Raw genomic sequence first — 14,566 nt, 5'->3', positions numbered from 1 at the left:
TAGTCTTTTTAGCTGCTCATAATCTTTAAACATAATTGACATATACCAACATATTTATTAATGGCTACTGGTTAGAGGTAAATAACTTACAGAGAACATACTCCTGATTGGCAATTAACTAAACACAACTGTAAGGTGTCACATTGTTAAGAGCTGTAAAGTTTCATATAACTAACTGAATTCAGCTAAGTAGCATTATTGTCATCTCTACTTACTGATCAAGTTTCCATATCAAATAGTAATTAAATGACATTCAGTGAGAAAGAAAATAATAAATGGCAAAACATAAACACTGGAAACTTAAAATAAATTACTTGCTAAAAAGTATGTGGTGAGTTCATCTGAGAACCCATCAACAGGAATTTAGTTGTAAATTCTGAAAGAACAGTCACTGAAGTAGTTTAGGTAGCCCTGAGAACATCATGAGATAAGTTTATTGAGAAAAAATTAATAACAGAATAAATTCATTAGTTATTTATTCTAGAGGTTGGCTTTTTTCATTTCACTGTTTGAAAGAGAAATGAGAATGTATTACTCATTCTTGAATTTAATAGAAAATTTTTGATTAACCAGAAATCAATTAATTTTTTAATTTTGCTAAGCAGCTACCCTATGCAAGACACTGTGCTATATGCTGGAGAAACAAAGAAAAATGAAACCTACTAGTCTGAATGAGCTTGCATGTTCTGGGTAACAAACAATCTTTTCATTTAAACCTTTTGTGTTGAAAACAAACTATATAAGCATCTAAGCACCATTTCATCTACACTTCAAACCATAGCTTTCTTAAGAGAATCATCATTGTGAACATTAAACTGAGGTAAATATTAATGGAACCAAGAAGATAAGGGGTTTTTTTGGTTTTTAAAACACCATTGATCTTTTTAGGAGAAAGAAGAAAATGACAAGATAGCAAGCTATTACTAAAAAGAGCAAAAAGGGAATTCCATTTACTGTTAAGGTATTTTTAATAAAGGTTTAACTATACAATAATCATTGCGACTATAAAATTCACACAGCTATAATATAATGGGGAAACTGCCAGATCTCAAACCAAGTGGTATGTTTTTAGAAATTCTTAAAGGAAAAGGAATAAAAAAACCACCCAAACTGTTTCTATTTTCAGGATACAGTCATACCCAGTTATTAATATGCTTTGCTGGAGTTGTTTGGGGTCCAAATGTATAATATTGTTGGTAGGGAACTCCCAGAAGGAAACTCTACCAATGCAGATCAACAGTTGCTCCCTAACTGATACTTTTAATTTCTCAGTTCCCCAAGCAATTCTCTAAGTGACTTGCCCATTTTTATAAAGAAAGCATTGTCATAACTGATACTTAAGCCCAGGTCTTCCTAATTCTCAGTTGAATTCCCCCTCTACCATACCAAAGAGTATATAGATTTCTTTGCCATTCGCTTTTAAATTACAAATTGTAGCCTAGCCCTTCCAAAGAAAATGATAAGGCTACCCCTGTAGTTCCTCTTCCCACTGGATCAGAGAAAATGTACTACTTCTAAATTAAATCTCTCTACCTATACCTTTGATCCCATTACTTCCTATCTCTTCCTTTCTACATTGGTTGTCTCCTTTCTTCCCAGCATCTTCAATCTTTTCTGCTTCCATGGCTTCTTTCTTCCTCCTAAAAAACATGCTCATATATTTATAATCTTTAAAAAAACAGTTTGCCTTTTCTTTAACCCTATTATTGCAGTCAGTGAATTCCCTCATTTCTCTTCCCAATCACTACTAAACTTCCTAGAAAAGTTCTCCATACATAACACTTCCTGACTATGTAAGTGTCCTTAATGGATTCAAATCAAGCATTTATTAGTCAGTCTACTATAACGCCTACAATTTTTTAAGCATTGTGCTAAGGGCCAGTTGGGAATATTAATAAAAGGCAAAAAACAGACTCTATTCCAATAGGCAAACAATTATGTACAAATAAGATATATACCGGATAAATTGAGGGTAGTCTCAGAGGAAAGGTACTAAATTAAAGAGATCTTGAGAAGAATCCCTGAAAAAGGTAGGTCTTTAGCTGAGACTTAAAAGATACCATAAAAGCCAGGAAGTGAAGAGGAGGAAGATGAGAGTTCTACACGAGAACAATAGCCAGAGAAAATGTACAGTCAGGAGATGAAGTAATAGGTATGTGTTCAAGAAAAGCAAGAAGGTATAAGAAGACTGGAAAGGCAGGAAGGAGCCAAGTAATGAAGGAATTTTCTACTCAATCTTGGAGGAAATAAGAGAATTACTAAATTGATTGAATAGTTCAATGACAGGGTGAGACTGCTACCAAGTGGAAGACGGTTTAGAGTAGAGACAAACTTGAGACAGAGAGACTACCAAAGGTTATTGCAATTGGTCCAGGTGTGAGATGATAAAGGCCTGTATCAAGATGCTGGCAGTGTAAGAGAAAAGAAAAGAGCATATATGAGAGATGTCATGGGTATGGGGGAGAATTGGGAGCCCAGGATGATACCCAGGTTGCAATCCAGAGTGACTGTGAGGATGGTGGTGCTTGTGAGTAATAAGGAAGTTAGGAAGAAGTGAAAGTTGAAGATGGGGAAAGGGGAGTAGAGAAGATAATACTTTTAGTTTTTGATATGTTGAATTTAAGATGTCTACAAGATAAACATCTCAAGATGTCCAATAGGCAGCTGTAGGTATGAGAATAGAGGCTGGGAGAGTTTAGCTGTGAACAAATTGATCTGAGAATCATCTGCATAGAGATAATAAATGAATCTGTAGCTACTAGTGAGATCACCAAGAAAATACACAGAGACAGGAAGACCCAAGAGAGAGCCTTGGGGAACATTCACATCTCTATTACCTTCAAGACATTTTTACTCGGATGTTCTATCATTACATGAAAAATCATTATGTCCAAAGTAAAATTATAATTCTCTACAATTCAAATCTAGCCTACCTTTTGATTTTTCCTTTTCTATGGCCCCCCAATTCACCTAGTCTCCTATGTACAAAACTTTCAGGGTCTTCTATGATTTTTCCTTTGCCCCCACCTCTCTTACCCAATCTATCAGTACAAGGGCCAGAGGATTCTAGCTCTTTGACATCTTTTATATCCCCTCCCTCAATACCCTTATAAAGACCTTCATTACCAGCTAGACAACTGTAATAATCTCCCAACAGATTTTCACATCTCCATTTTCTCCCTCCTCTCATGTCCTACCAACACCACAACTAACACACATGCACACACATAAAAAAATCTCTTCTTAGACTTAACCTGGTCTTTTCATTATCTGGAAGGCAAAAGAGAAGCAGTAAAGTTTGAAAAATTGAGGAAAAATATACCCCATCCTACCCCACCCCTTTGTTGTCATTAAACATCCTACTTCACATTGTAACCACCCTATCATTCCTGCCTTGTCTCATATTATTCCTCTCAATACACCCGCTGCTCCAGGAAGCACGAACTACTCTTAACCCTCCTCTCCTGCCTCTAACCCAAACCCAAAAGTACTATGCCCTTGTACAGTTCTAAGTCTTTGCTCTTACTAATCCCTAAGCCCAAAATGTCTCCCCTACCCATTTTTATCTTTAAGGTCCATCTCAAATGTTTTCTCCTGCCAGGAGCTCTTTTTCCTACAAACTTCATAGTACCCTCTCTCTTAGACTTCACATAGTACTTTGATAATTTAAAAAAATTTTTTAAATATTTTGTATTATAGTTATCTACATTTGAAGTTTACTCCCTACAAATCTAAAAGTTCCAAGAGGCAGGAATGAACTTTTCCAAATGTTCTCTGGTCATCTACAGTAGTCTTCACATTGTAGACACTTCTTAGGGAGGATTAAGTGTAAGGTTGAAACTTGGATACATGGCAGTTAGTGAACCACAACCCCTCTGGGCCCCTTCCTGGCATGAGCTGCACAACAGCACCCCAGCTTAGCTACATACCAGAACCAGAGATACCCTGTTATCTGACTTACCAGCTTGAGCAAGCAACCCCGAAGGTCTATATAACTGATGTAACCCTCCCCCTAGGTGTGGCTCTTACTTTGGAACAGCACTAGTGCCCTAGTAATAAAATGTCTCATGTGAACTTGCATTGCCTCCGGGTCTCCATTCTTGGAGTCTGCGATTTCAGACCCTAACATAAGGAGGGGAGAGGGAAAGAGAACATGGCCTGCAAAATGTTAGAAAATAAATATTTAAAACTTGATATGTAATCTTAAAAAAGTAAAAATAAATAAAATTTAAAATAACTAGCTAAATAAATGTTTATTTATGAAGCATTTTAGAATTGAAAAGCACTTTAGACATCATACAGTCCAAATCCCTTAAATGAAAGATGAGGAAACTGTAACCCAAAGAGTAGAATTGACTTACCTAAGATAACAGAAACCAGTACTCTCAGTCCGGTACTTTTATTATTACATCATGCTGTGTTTTAAAAATAAGCTGCCATATAGCAAAGAGAACAGAGCTATGCAATTTTCTTCCCTGAACTTCTACTTCTTCAGTCAGTATCTAATCAATGTTCATTTGGTTCATCAATTAATAAATATGTTTTTGGCAATATAACATTCCCAATTTGACAATTAATAAATATTTGATATTGATCATAGTAACATTTGCTTTATCTTCCCTCTCTCCCAAGTCTTTGAGGGTGGGAAATGTATCTTCTCTGTATTCCCCACAATCTAGCAGAGTAGTTTTCAAATGGTAAATTTTTTAAAATATTTGCTGAATGAAGGGAAAAGGTAATTTATACATCAGAGCAAATACTTAATGAGAAACCAAACACTGTGGAGTTTTTTGATATAATATTCATATGAGGTTGCCACTAAGAGACATCTTGCAACCTCTTTTTTATGTGTAACTTGAGAACTACAGGAAATCCCTAACAATAGAGAATTATATAGCAAAATAAAACCCTAAGTAATTCTCCCTAGCATTCCAGAAGCTTAAGATAAAATGAAAAACATCAAGAAAAAGAATGTAGTGCAGATAATTTTAACTAATGCTAAGTTGAATAATACTTTTTGAAAACAGATTATAAGAAATTTTCTACATTATGCCTCTTTTAAAATGAGCAATATTTTCCCTTCCCAGCACTGCTCTAAAGCTTCTGGAATTCAAAATCATGCCTCTATTTATGTCTTCTTAGAACTTCTCTCAGAACCTGGTCATCCTTGCCCTGATGCCACATCTACTCACTGTGAAATTTTTCTATACAATAGCTACAAAATAAACTCTTCAGGGGCAGCTGGGTAGCTCAGTGGATTGAGAGCCAGGCCTAGAGACAGGAGGTCCTAGGTTCAAATCCAGCCTCAGACACTTCCTAGCTGTGTGACCCTGGGCAAGTCACTTGACCCCCATTGCCCACCCTTACCAATCTTCCACCTATGAACCAATAGACAGAAGTTAAGGGTAAAAAAAACAAAAACAAAATAAAATAAAATAAAATAAAATAAACTCTTCATTTTGTAGAGGGTCTCAAGCTATCCTATCATTCCCCTCCCAGCTTTGTTCCCAACTTTCCAGATAAAAATTCCATGCCCTAAATCACTTTTCAGCTCCCTTTTGTGTGCTGTTTCTCCCAGAAGAATATAAGATTCTGAAGAGCAAGGATTGTTATTCTTTTTTGTTTGTATTTATGTACTCAGCTCTTAACAAGAGTGCCTGGAATATAGTAAGCACTTAATAAATATTTGTTTCCAAAACATAAACTTTCATTAAGTATAACTATGCAGTGATGATGCATAAGGTTTTGAGCATTTAATTTGGAAACAAAAGAGCTAAGTTTGAGTCCTAGCTCCCCTATCTACCACCTACAAGAGTCTTTAAACATTTCTTAAGGCCTCAATAGCCTCATTTGCAAAATGAGGTTAGAATAAATTATCTCCTAAATTCCCTCCAATTTTAAGCCTCTGCTTTCCTCTGTCTTTGAAGGCAAATTTAAATATTTGGATCAATGCTCAACATAAGGTAAAAATTTCTTTTTTCTTTCTTTTTTTTTTTAAACCCTTGCCTTCCATTTCAGAATCAATATTGTATATTGGTTCCAAGGCAGAAGAGTGGTAAGGGTAGGCAATGGGGGTTAAGTGACTTGCCCAGGGTCACACAGCTAGGAAGTGTCTGAGGCCAGATTTGAACCCAGGACCTCCTGTCTCTGGGCCTGGCTCTCAATCCACTGAGCCTGGTCATCCTAGCTGCCCCCCAGGTAAGATTTTCTAACCCATTTAAAAGTAATTATGAGGGCAGCTTGGTAGCTTAGTGTAGTGATGGGCAAACTACAGCCCTGGGGCCAGATGTGGCTCCCAGACATGTTCTATCTGCCAGTGGGTCATTATTCCTAATCTGGTGAATATAATGAGTAGGATACAATATGATGAAACTTCAAAAGAGTTCCCTTAGAAACAGACTGACAAATGAGCATTTCCTTTCCTTTGGCTCCCTCTTTAAAAAATTTACCCATCACTGGCTTAGTGGATAGAGTACCAGTCCTGGAGAATGGATGTCCTGCGTTCAAATCTGACCTCAGAAACTTTCTGGCTGTGACCACAGGCAAGTCACTTAATCCCAACTGTCTACTCTTACTTCTCTTCTGCCTTGGATCAATACTAAGACAGAATGTAAGGGTTTAAAAAAAAAAAACCTAAAGTATGTCCATGAGGCCATGAATGATTAAAAAAGTTTGTTAAAAAATAAGCATTTTGTCAAAACATCTAAAATGGAAGAAAAAAAACCACCAAGTTTGTGAATTAAGGGGTATGCAATTCTCAGAGACATTATATACACATATATGGGGATGTTTATTGACCATCTATCATGTGTTGACCATTGTGTTAGGTAATGAGAAATGATGAAGACAGCATGTAACATTGAGAGGGAGGCTATTGCTCACACAACAGAGAAGTCCATCTTGAAACCCATCTAAGGACACTTAATTACAGATGCACCAAAATAACCTTGTAATAAAATGGTCTCAGGTATAAGGGATTTACTTAAGATGCCTCTTAGAGAGGACAAAGCTGAACTATATTTTCAGTTTTTTTAAATTTTACTTTAATAGAATTGATATTCTCTCTACTGTAAGCTCCTAGACTTTTTGGTCTAAGAATTCTTAAGAGCAACTTTTAACTTTACTACATGTGTGGTTATCATGTTCCTTGGAATATACAGCTAACTCTCTACACAATAACAATTTTGATGTTGTCTCACTATAATTTATTTAACTTAGTATACAGTAAAGTTATCCAGTTTACTAGTTGTACTAGTTTGATATCTATATTACACTAGTAGAAGTATGTCTGTATTTCAAGAGATATGAAGAAGAAATGACGATTATAACTAAGGTCCTTCCTATATGATTCATCAAATTCAGACTAATAAATCAATCCAGTTGTGAATCAGATCTTCCTTTTTCACTATACTTCAACAAGAACCTTCTCAGATCATGGTGACCTTTTTAATGTCCCACATTCACAAGTCATGCTTTCCTTTACCTCCATTGTCCTTCCTCTTTCCTGACAATCTAAATCCCATCCATCCTTATTAAAGAGCCTTTTGCTTTATGAAATTTCAGGACACTACTATCTTTCTTTTGTCTAAGTCTCTAGATCAATACTGCACAGTCTAGCATTTAATTACATGCTTTTTTTAAATTTGATGTTGGTTCATTTATGTAGATCTTGTCTCCACAATTAGAAAGTAAACTCAAGAATCAGAACTGCTGGTGTTTTCTACCTCTTTCATATCTTTTATTAGAACTTAAAATATAACATTATTTCAAAATCATTTCCTTGTACAAGAATGAATATTTCTTTGCAATAAATACAAATGCATTTATTACAATTTGTTATAAATTCTTACTGATTTTGTTGTTTTACAATGCCTTTTAAGTCTAAAAGATAGAAAATAGAGAAAACTATTGAAATCACATGCTCGTGTATCCTCCACACTAAGGAACATTTTGCACCAACAAATATAACATGTACACTACTAATTAAAATGGCTGAGAAAATTGAGAAGTAGGATGGCTACTTGTTAAAGATGTTTTATAATAGATAGGAATAATGACTAAACCTGTGATTTCACTAATATAGGGAGCTCCTAAGTGCAGAAATTTCCTCTGCCAATGCAGATTGTCATCTTCTTCACAAACTGTCATTTTTAAGAGTTATCCAAAACACCAAGAGGCTAAGGAACTTAGCCAAGGACACAACACCAAGATTTGTCAAATGTAGGAATTGTACTTAATTCCGTCTGACTCTTAAACCAGCTCTGTACTCATTACATAACACTACCTTATATGCTTAAGTTAATAGGTTTAGATTAGTTGACCTCAGAGGTGCCTCATAAATCTCATGATTCTATGACTAACTTTAATATTAGTTTCTGCCTAAGTTAATAATAGTTCTAGCTTCTTTTTGGTTTTTTCAAAGAGATGACAGTATTTCTGTCAACCAAGTCATCTAATTTCAAATGCTAAAAATAATTCATGTGCTTTTAAATAATAAAATTCTCATTACTAGGACCAGTTAATGCATTTTCCAAGAATCACTGCTCAAAACTTTCTAGCACTCTTCTTTTGGAACTGTCTCCTGAGCCTGTCTCACATTTTTCTAAATATCCTCTGTTGGAGTCACTTTTGTTTTTTATGAGATGATTTGAATTTTGGAAATAACCAATAAAAGTAATTCAGAGTTACTTCTAGTGATGAAAGAAGGTGATCTAGCTAAGTAATACCATTTTAGGTCATTTGACTATATAAAATAATGTGAATGACTTTCATATGTAGCTTATGGAAATGAAGAGAGAAATCACAGGAAGAGTGATTTTAAAAGATGATGTATCATGGTAGCATCATTGGAATAGGTGCATAATCTCCCAAGATAACTACCTTAAAAAGGTATTCTTATGTGAATGGATAAGAACTAGCATGATTATTTTTTTTTATCTCTTTGTATTCATATGTTATAAACTGAGAAGATGCATCACAGAACACTTTACTAGGCCAAGAACTTTAGAAACTGGCTTTCCTTGTATAACAATAGCAATGTTCAATCTAATAAATAGCCAACAACCTATAGTAGAGAAGCCTCAGAGCATTTGGACTATGGATAAAAGACTAAAAGAATTGCTGGAAGGTTATTTATTGTCTCTTTGGCACTGAGAGAGGAGCAAAGGACAATATTAAGATGAGAAGATCATGTACAGAGGCCCTAGCATAGACCAGTCTATAAGGAGTTCATGTTGGAGATGCAATTGGAAAGGCATATTAAAAAGACAACGTGATTGATTTTAAATTATAAACTAAGGAGTTTGGACTTTATACACAATAAGGAAGCAGTATAAGATTTCTAAGCAGAAAAATTGATTATGAAGAAAAATATGATTGAAACATCATCTGCTGCTTTACTCTCTCACTCAATGAACAAGATAACCTCTGGTGGCCTCAATGCCCCACCTTTATATACCTTCTAGTTTCCTTTTGTGTACCATCTTCCTCCATTAGATTGTAAGCTCTTTGATGGCGGAGACTATCTTTTTCTTCGTTGTATATTAAGAGATTAGTATAATGCTTGGCACATAGTAGGTGTTTAATAAATGTTTACAGAATTGAATTGAATGCAAGGCTGCCAAGTCAACAGGCATTTATTAAATTGCTGCTCAGTGCCAGGCATTATGCTAAGCACTAAGTATACAAAAAAGGCAAAAAAAAGCAATCTTTGCTCTTAAGGAGCTCAAAGTCTAATGGCAAATCTGATAGACAAATACAAAGGGAGTAAACTAGAAACCCAAGTTTAGTTAAAAGGCTACTGAAAAAAGCTTGAGCATGAAATGTTAAGGGCCAAAATAAGGGTAGTAGCAACGAGACAGAAACATTATAAAGGAAAGACTGACAGGACTTAATGATTAAATGATATAACAGGGTCAAGATAATGAAGCAATGAAGCAGTCTTAATCAAATGACTACAGTTCTGACAAAGAGTGATTGTGAAAATTAGAAAAGTACTAGAAAAGTAGAAGAGAACAGCATGGTGAGATGATGAGTGGGAATTTTGCAGTCATCTCAAGTTCAACCACAAAATAGGACCTGCCCAGAAGGCAAAAGCCTCAGGAATTAGTCTGAGAGCTACCGATTTAGATTTAGAAATCACAATACATACACATAATAATTCAAGTCATGAGAATGCATGAATTCTCCAAGACATCACACAAGGTAAAAGATAGAAGGCCAAGAAATGAATTTTGAGGACTAGAGAAAGACAAATAGCAAAAGACACCAAGAAAGAGCATAAGGAGAAATAATAAAAAGGGAGAAAAGGTTACAGGCCTTCAAAATGAGATTACTGATTAGCTTTAAAAGTTGTTTCAGTGAAATGAAAGAAACAAACTTCAGAGGATTAATAAGTATACAAGAGGGGCAGCTTGGTAGCTCAGTGGATTGAGAGTCAGGCCTAGAGGCAGGAGGTCCTACGTTCAAACCTGGCCTCAGACACTTCCCAGCTGTGTTGCCCACCCTTACCACTCTACCATCTATGAGTCAATACACAGAAGTTAAGGGTTTAAAAAAAAAAAGTATATAAGAAAACATACCAAATAAAAAAGTTTGTCTATTTTTCCAAAAAAATTTCGAGGTACCTCAAAATAAATCCAAGATAAAAAGATGTGTAATTTGACTGTACCATTCACATTAAATGAAATGGGTATTATCCTAGGTTTAAAAAGTCTCTTTTTGTAGTTGTGTTTGTGATAATCAAGTAGAACTAAAAAACAACTTACAAAGATTCTTAATCTTGCTTCCAATTTTTAAAAACAGATATGTAGTAACTTTAAGTAATGTAATACACATAGGAGGTACCTATACTATAAATCTTTATTGACCTGAAATATTACAATTATTTACATTTTTAAAGACAAAACAAAATGCTTTCTTATAAACCATAAAAAGATGATAATGGAGATCACACCAACATTATTATTATTGGAAAGATTTAACCCCAAAGTTAGCAGGACTTAAGTCATCCCTCCCTCAATAAATGCTTAAAAATTTAAAGTAGAATCAAGATTCGCCTAACTATGTAAGTTAGATATAATTTTTAATTAAGAATTTGAATGAGATAGTACCATTATTCTTGTTCAGAAAAAAAAGGGGTCAGGTAGAAAAACAGCATATATTGACTCATGAGTTTTACAAATAGGATACTCCTAAAATATTTTTTCTGAGAGAGTTCTTACAAAAATCAAGTGACATTTTTAATTATCACTTATTTCTAACTTTAGTAAAATATGAAAAAAAGGAGAAAAATCATCAAAATTCTACTATATATATATATATTTGTGTATTTAGATTTTAGGCTGAGAATTATCTTGAAAAGGATATACATATTTCAACTTTACCTTTTAATGTTAGTTCTCAGGTGCTACATATGTCTCAAATATTTTACAAAATTCTTTCATAATCAATATTTTGTAAGCAACATTAAACTTCACCATATGTAAACTTTTACCTGTATCTGTTCTGGTGTCCATTGATCAAGGTTGACTGACTTGACCCTGGATATATGAACACCAAGATTTCTGTGAATTCCAGCACATCGAATGCAAATAAATACACCAATATTCCAGGAAGCCCATCGTGGACCTAAATCAGAAGAAGCGAAGAAGAAAAGATATATTATTTCTGTATTTTATAAAGTAAGATTCTTAATATAACTCAAGTACAAGTAAAGAGAAATTACAAACATATTTTAAATATTTTTAAGAAGAGAGGCATGTTTTAGCTAATACTAAAAAGGTTACAAACTAATCTTTAGCAATCTCAATGATACTGATTTTTCCTTTCTGGCAACCATACTAAAATTGTCTACCATTTTTAGATCAATTTATGGGTAAAACTTTTTCATGCGTTTCATTTAAATCAGAAATCTTATGGCATTTCCCCTAAAAATATCTAAAATTCTGATTAATTATATTAACTTAATGGGGTAAACAGAACATTTCATTATGATAGGTCTCAGATTAACATAAGTTTAAACTTATTTTCTAAATTCAACAAAGCTGCTTTTATATTGGCTGGTCAACTATAATCCACTGGTTTCCTAATACCTGGTTAGTTTTATTCTGGAAGAGTAGTTCTTAAGTTTTTCAGAAGTAGGTCTTAAAATAAGCACTTGAAGAAAATAATATTGATTTAAAATGTATTTAATGCATTAGTTTTTTTCATAAGAACTAAAACTTTTAAAAGCTATATAGTCACTTTGCAGTTTAAAAAAATAAAAATGTATTGGAAAAATTATTTTATCTTCAATTCTTTAAAATATTTATTTGATGAGGCAATAATAATGTGTCATTTTAAACTAACATCAAGTTCAACACAATTTCCTATGTTTATTTACCAGCTACTGCTACCCTACCTAAGATCTGAAAAGACAATAAACAGGTATTTCATACATGTATAAGTGAATTAAAATGATTTACAAATACTACAGTTCTGTTTTAATAAGAAAATTTTACATTTTAAATGTTTATCTGAAGGACAATACCTCTGGCTGCCAATACATATCTTTCATAAAACAGATTTACCTCAAACAAAATAGCTCCTTAACTACAAAGGACAAAAGTTTCACTTAAAATGAAAAAAAAAAAAAAAAAAAAAAAAAAAAACAAGTTACAAAATGGAAATAGTTCCAAACTAGGAGTCAGGAAACCTAAACCCTACTATCAGTTATGTAATTATCTAGCTATATGACATTAAACAAATTAGCCTTGCTAGGTTTAAAATTTCTCACTGATAAATTAAGGTTCAGTTACAATTCTAAGAAGTATTTCTCTTCTGTGGTGCTAAGTTTTTTGGCTTTGTTCACCAAAAGACAAATGGATATAATTAATTACCTCCTAGTGACTGCTGCTTCCTAAAGCTCTAAGTGGAAGATCCTAACTCTGAATGTACTTCCAAAGTGCCATTCTGTTCTGTCTTTGTCCATCTCTGCATGTTTTTTTCTGTCTTTCTGTCTCTCTCTCACTTGTCAGCTCCAATGGATTCAATTAGCATCTCTTCAATAATGACTATTAAATGTCCAAAGCCAAGCCTGGTCTCACATCAGTAACTGCCTGGTGTACATTTCAAAATAAAATGTTCCACTGGCAACTCAAACTTATCATGTTCTGAGAGAATACACCATCTTACATCCAAAAATGCACACCTCTTCTAAAGTTCCCTATTTCTACTAACGGCATCATATCCAGGTTCACAACTTCAGAATATCCTCAACTATTTATTCTCTTTCAGCACATATTTAGTCAGCTAATATATCTTCTCTAGTGACTAATCTCAAGGACATCTCATATATCCACCCACCTTTCATTACTAACAACAAAAGAGTTAAATGATATTAGCAATCAAGTAGTAAAAGAATATGCCAGAGAGGTTACAAATACAAGGGCCATTGTTGAATACCCATTCTGAATTATCCCTTGTAAATTTCAAAGCCCAATTTAAATACTTCCTATAGCATCCTTCTGAGACAATCTCCCTATAATCAATAGGTTATATGTTTTAATGAGTGAAAATCAATTTAACAACCCAAGTAAAACATAATTAAGAAGTGAAATATGCCTATGGGGGGCACCGTATAGTACATCTAACAACAGTAGAGTTTGAAATGCTTTATACACACCTTTGAACAGATGATCAAAAGATAACTAAATGGATAGCATATACATATTGGGGGTCACATAAAGCTTATTTAGATGTTATGTTTATTGGTAAATGGGAGAACAGAGAGAGTAGGAAAATTTAGAATCTCATTAAGATTTTTTTGTTGTTATTGTTTTATTTTATTTTTTAAAATTCATTTAGAATATTTTTCCACAGTTACATGATTCATGATTCCCACCCTACACCACCCCTTCCCTCCCCTCTCCCAGGGGAAACAATTCCATTGGGTTATACATGTACTATTGTTTAAAACCCATTACCATGTTAGTCATATTTGCAATAGAGTGGTCATTTAACATCAAAACCTCAATCATATCTCCATCGAACTCCGTGATTAATCATATGTTTTTCTTCTGCATTTATGCTCCCACAGTTCTTTCTTTGGATGTGGATATTGTTCTTTCTCATAAGTTTCTGTGCATTGTCCTGGATTGTTGCAATGCTACTAGTAAAAAAGTCTATTACATTCGATTGTGCCATAATTTATCAGTCTCTGTGTATAATGTTCTCCTGGTTCTGCTCCTTTTGCTCCGCATCAATTCCTGGAGGTCTTTCCAGTTCACATAGAATTCCTCCAGTTCATTATTCTTTTCAGCACGATAATATTCCATCACTATCAGATACCACAACTTGTTCAGTCATTCCCCAATCAATGGACACCCCTTCATTTTCCAATTTTTTGCCACCAAAAAGAGCACGGCTATGAATATTTTTGTACACGTATTTTTCTTCTTTTCTCTTTGGGATATAAATGCAGCAGTAGTATGACTAGATCTAAGAGCAAGCATTCTTTTTAAGCCCTTTGTACATAATTCCAAATTGCCCTCCAGAATGGTTGGATTAATTCACAACTCCACCAGCA

The 14,566-nt window shown here is 34.1% G+C and overlaps 1 protein-coding gene across 2 annotated transcripts in view; it reads right to left on the bottom strand.

Moving 5' to 3' along the window:
* Positions 1-14,566, bottom strand: part of SMAP1 (small ArfGAP 1) — a 249,405-nt gene that overhangs the window by 135,119 nt on the left and 99,720 nt on the right. For both annotated transcript variants that reach the window (XM_044676039.1, XM_044676040.1), the window contains exon 2: positions 11,495-11,628. In XM_044676039.1, coding sequence (XP_044531974.1) covers positions 11,495-11,628 — 134 coding nt within the window. The remainder of the gene's footprint in view (positions 1-11,494; positions 11,629-14,566) is intronic.

This window comes from Gracilinanus agilis, chromosome 4 (genome assembly GCF_016433145.1).
Source record: "Gracilinanus agilis isolate LMUSP501 chromosome 4, AgileGrace, whole genome shotgun sequence".
NCBI classification, from domain to species: Eukaryota; Metazoa; Chordata; class Mammalia; order Didelphimorphia; family Didelphidae; genus Gracilinanus; species Gracilinanus agilis.
Note: the sequence above shows the minus strand (reverse complement) of the source record. Positions and strands in the feature narration are given on the sequence as shown.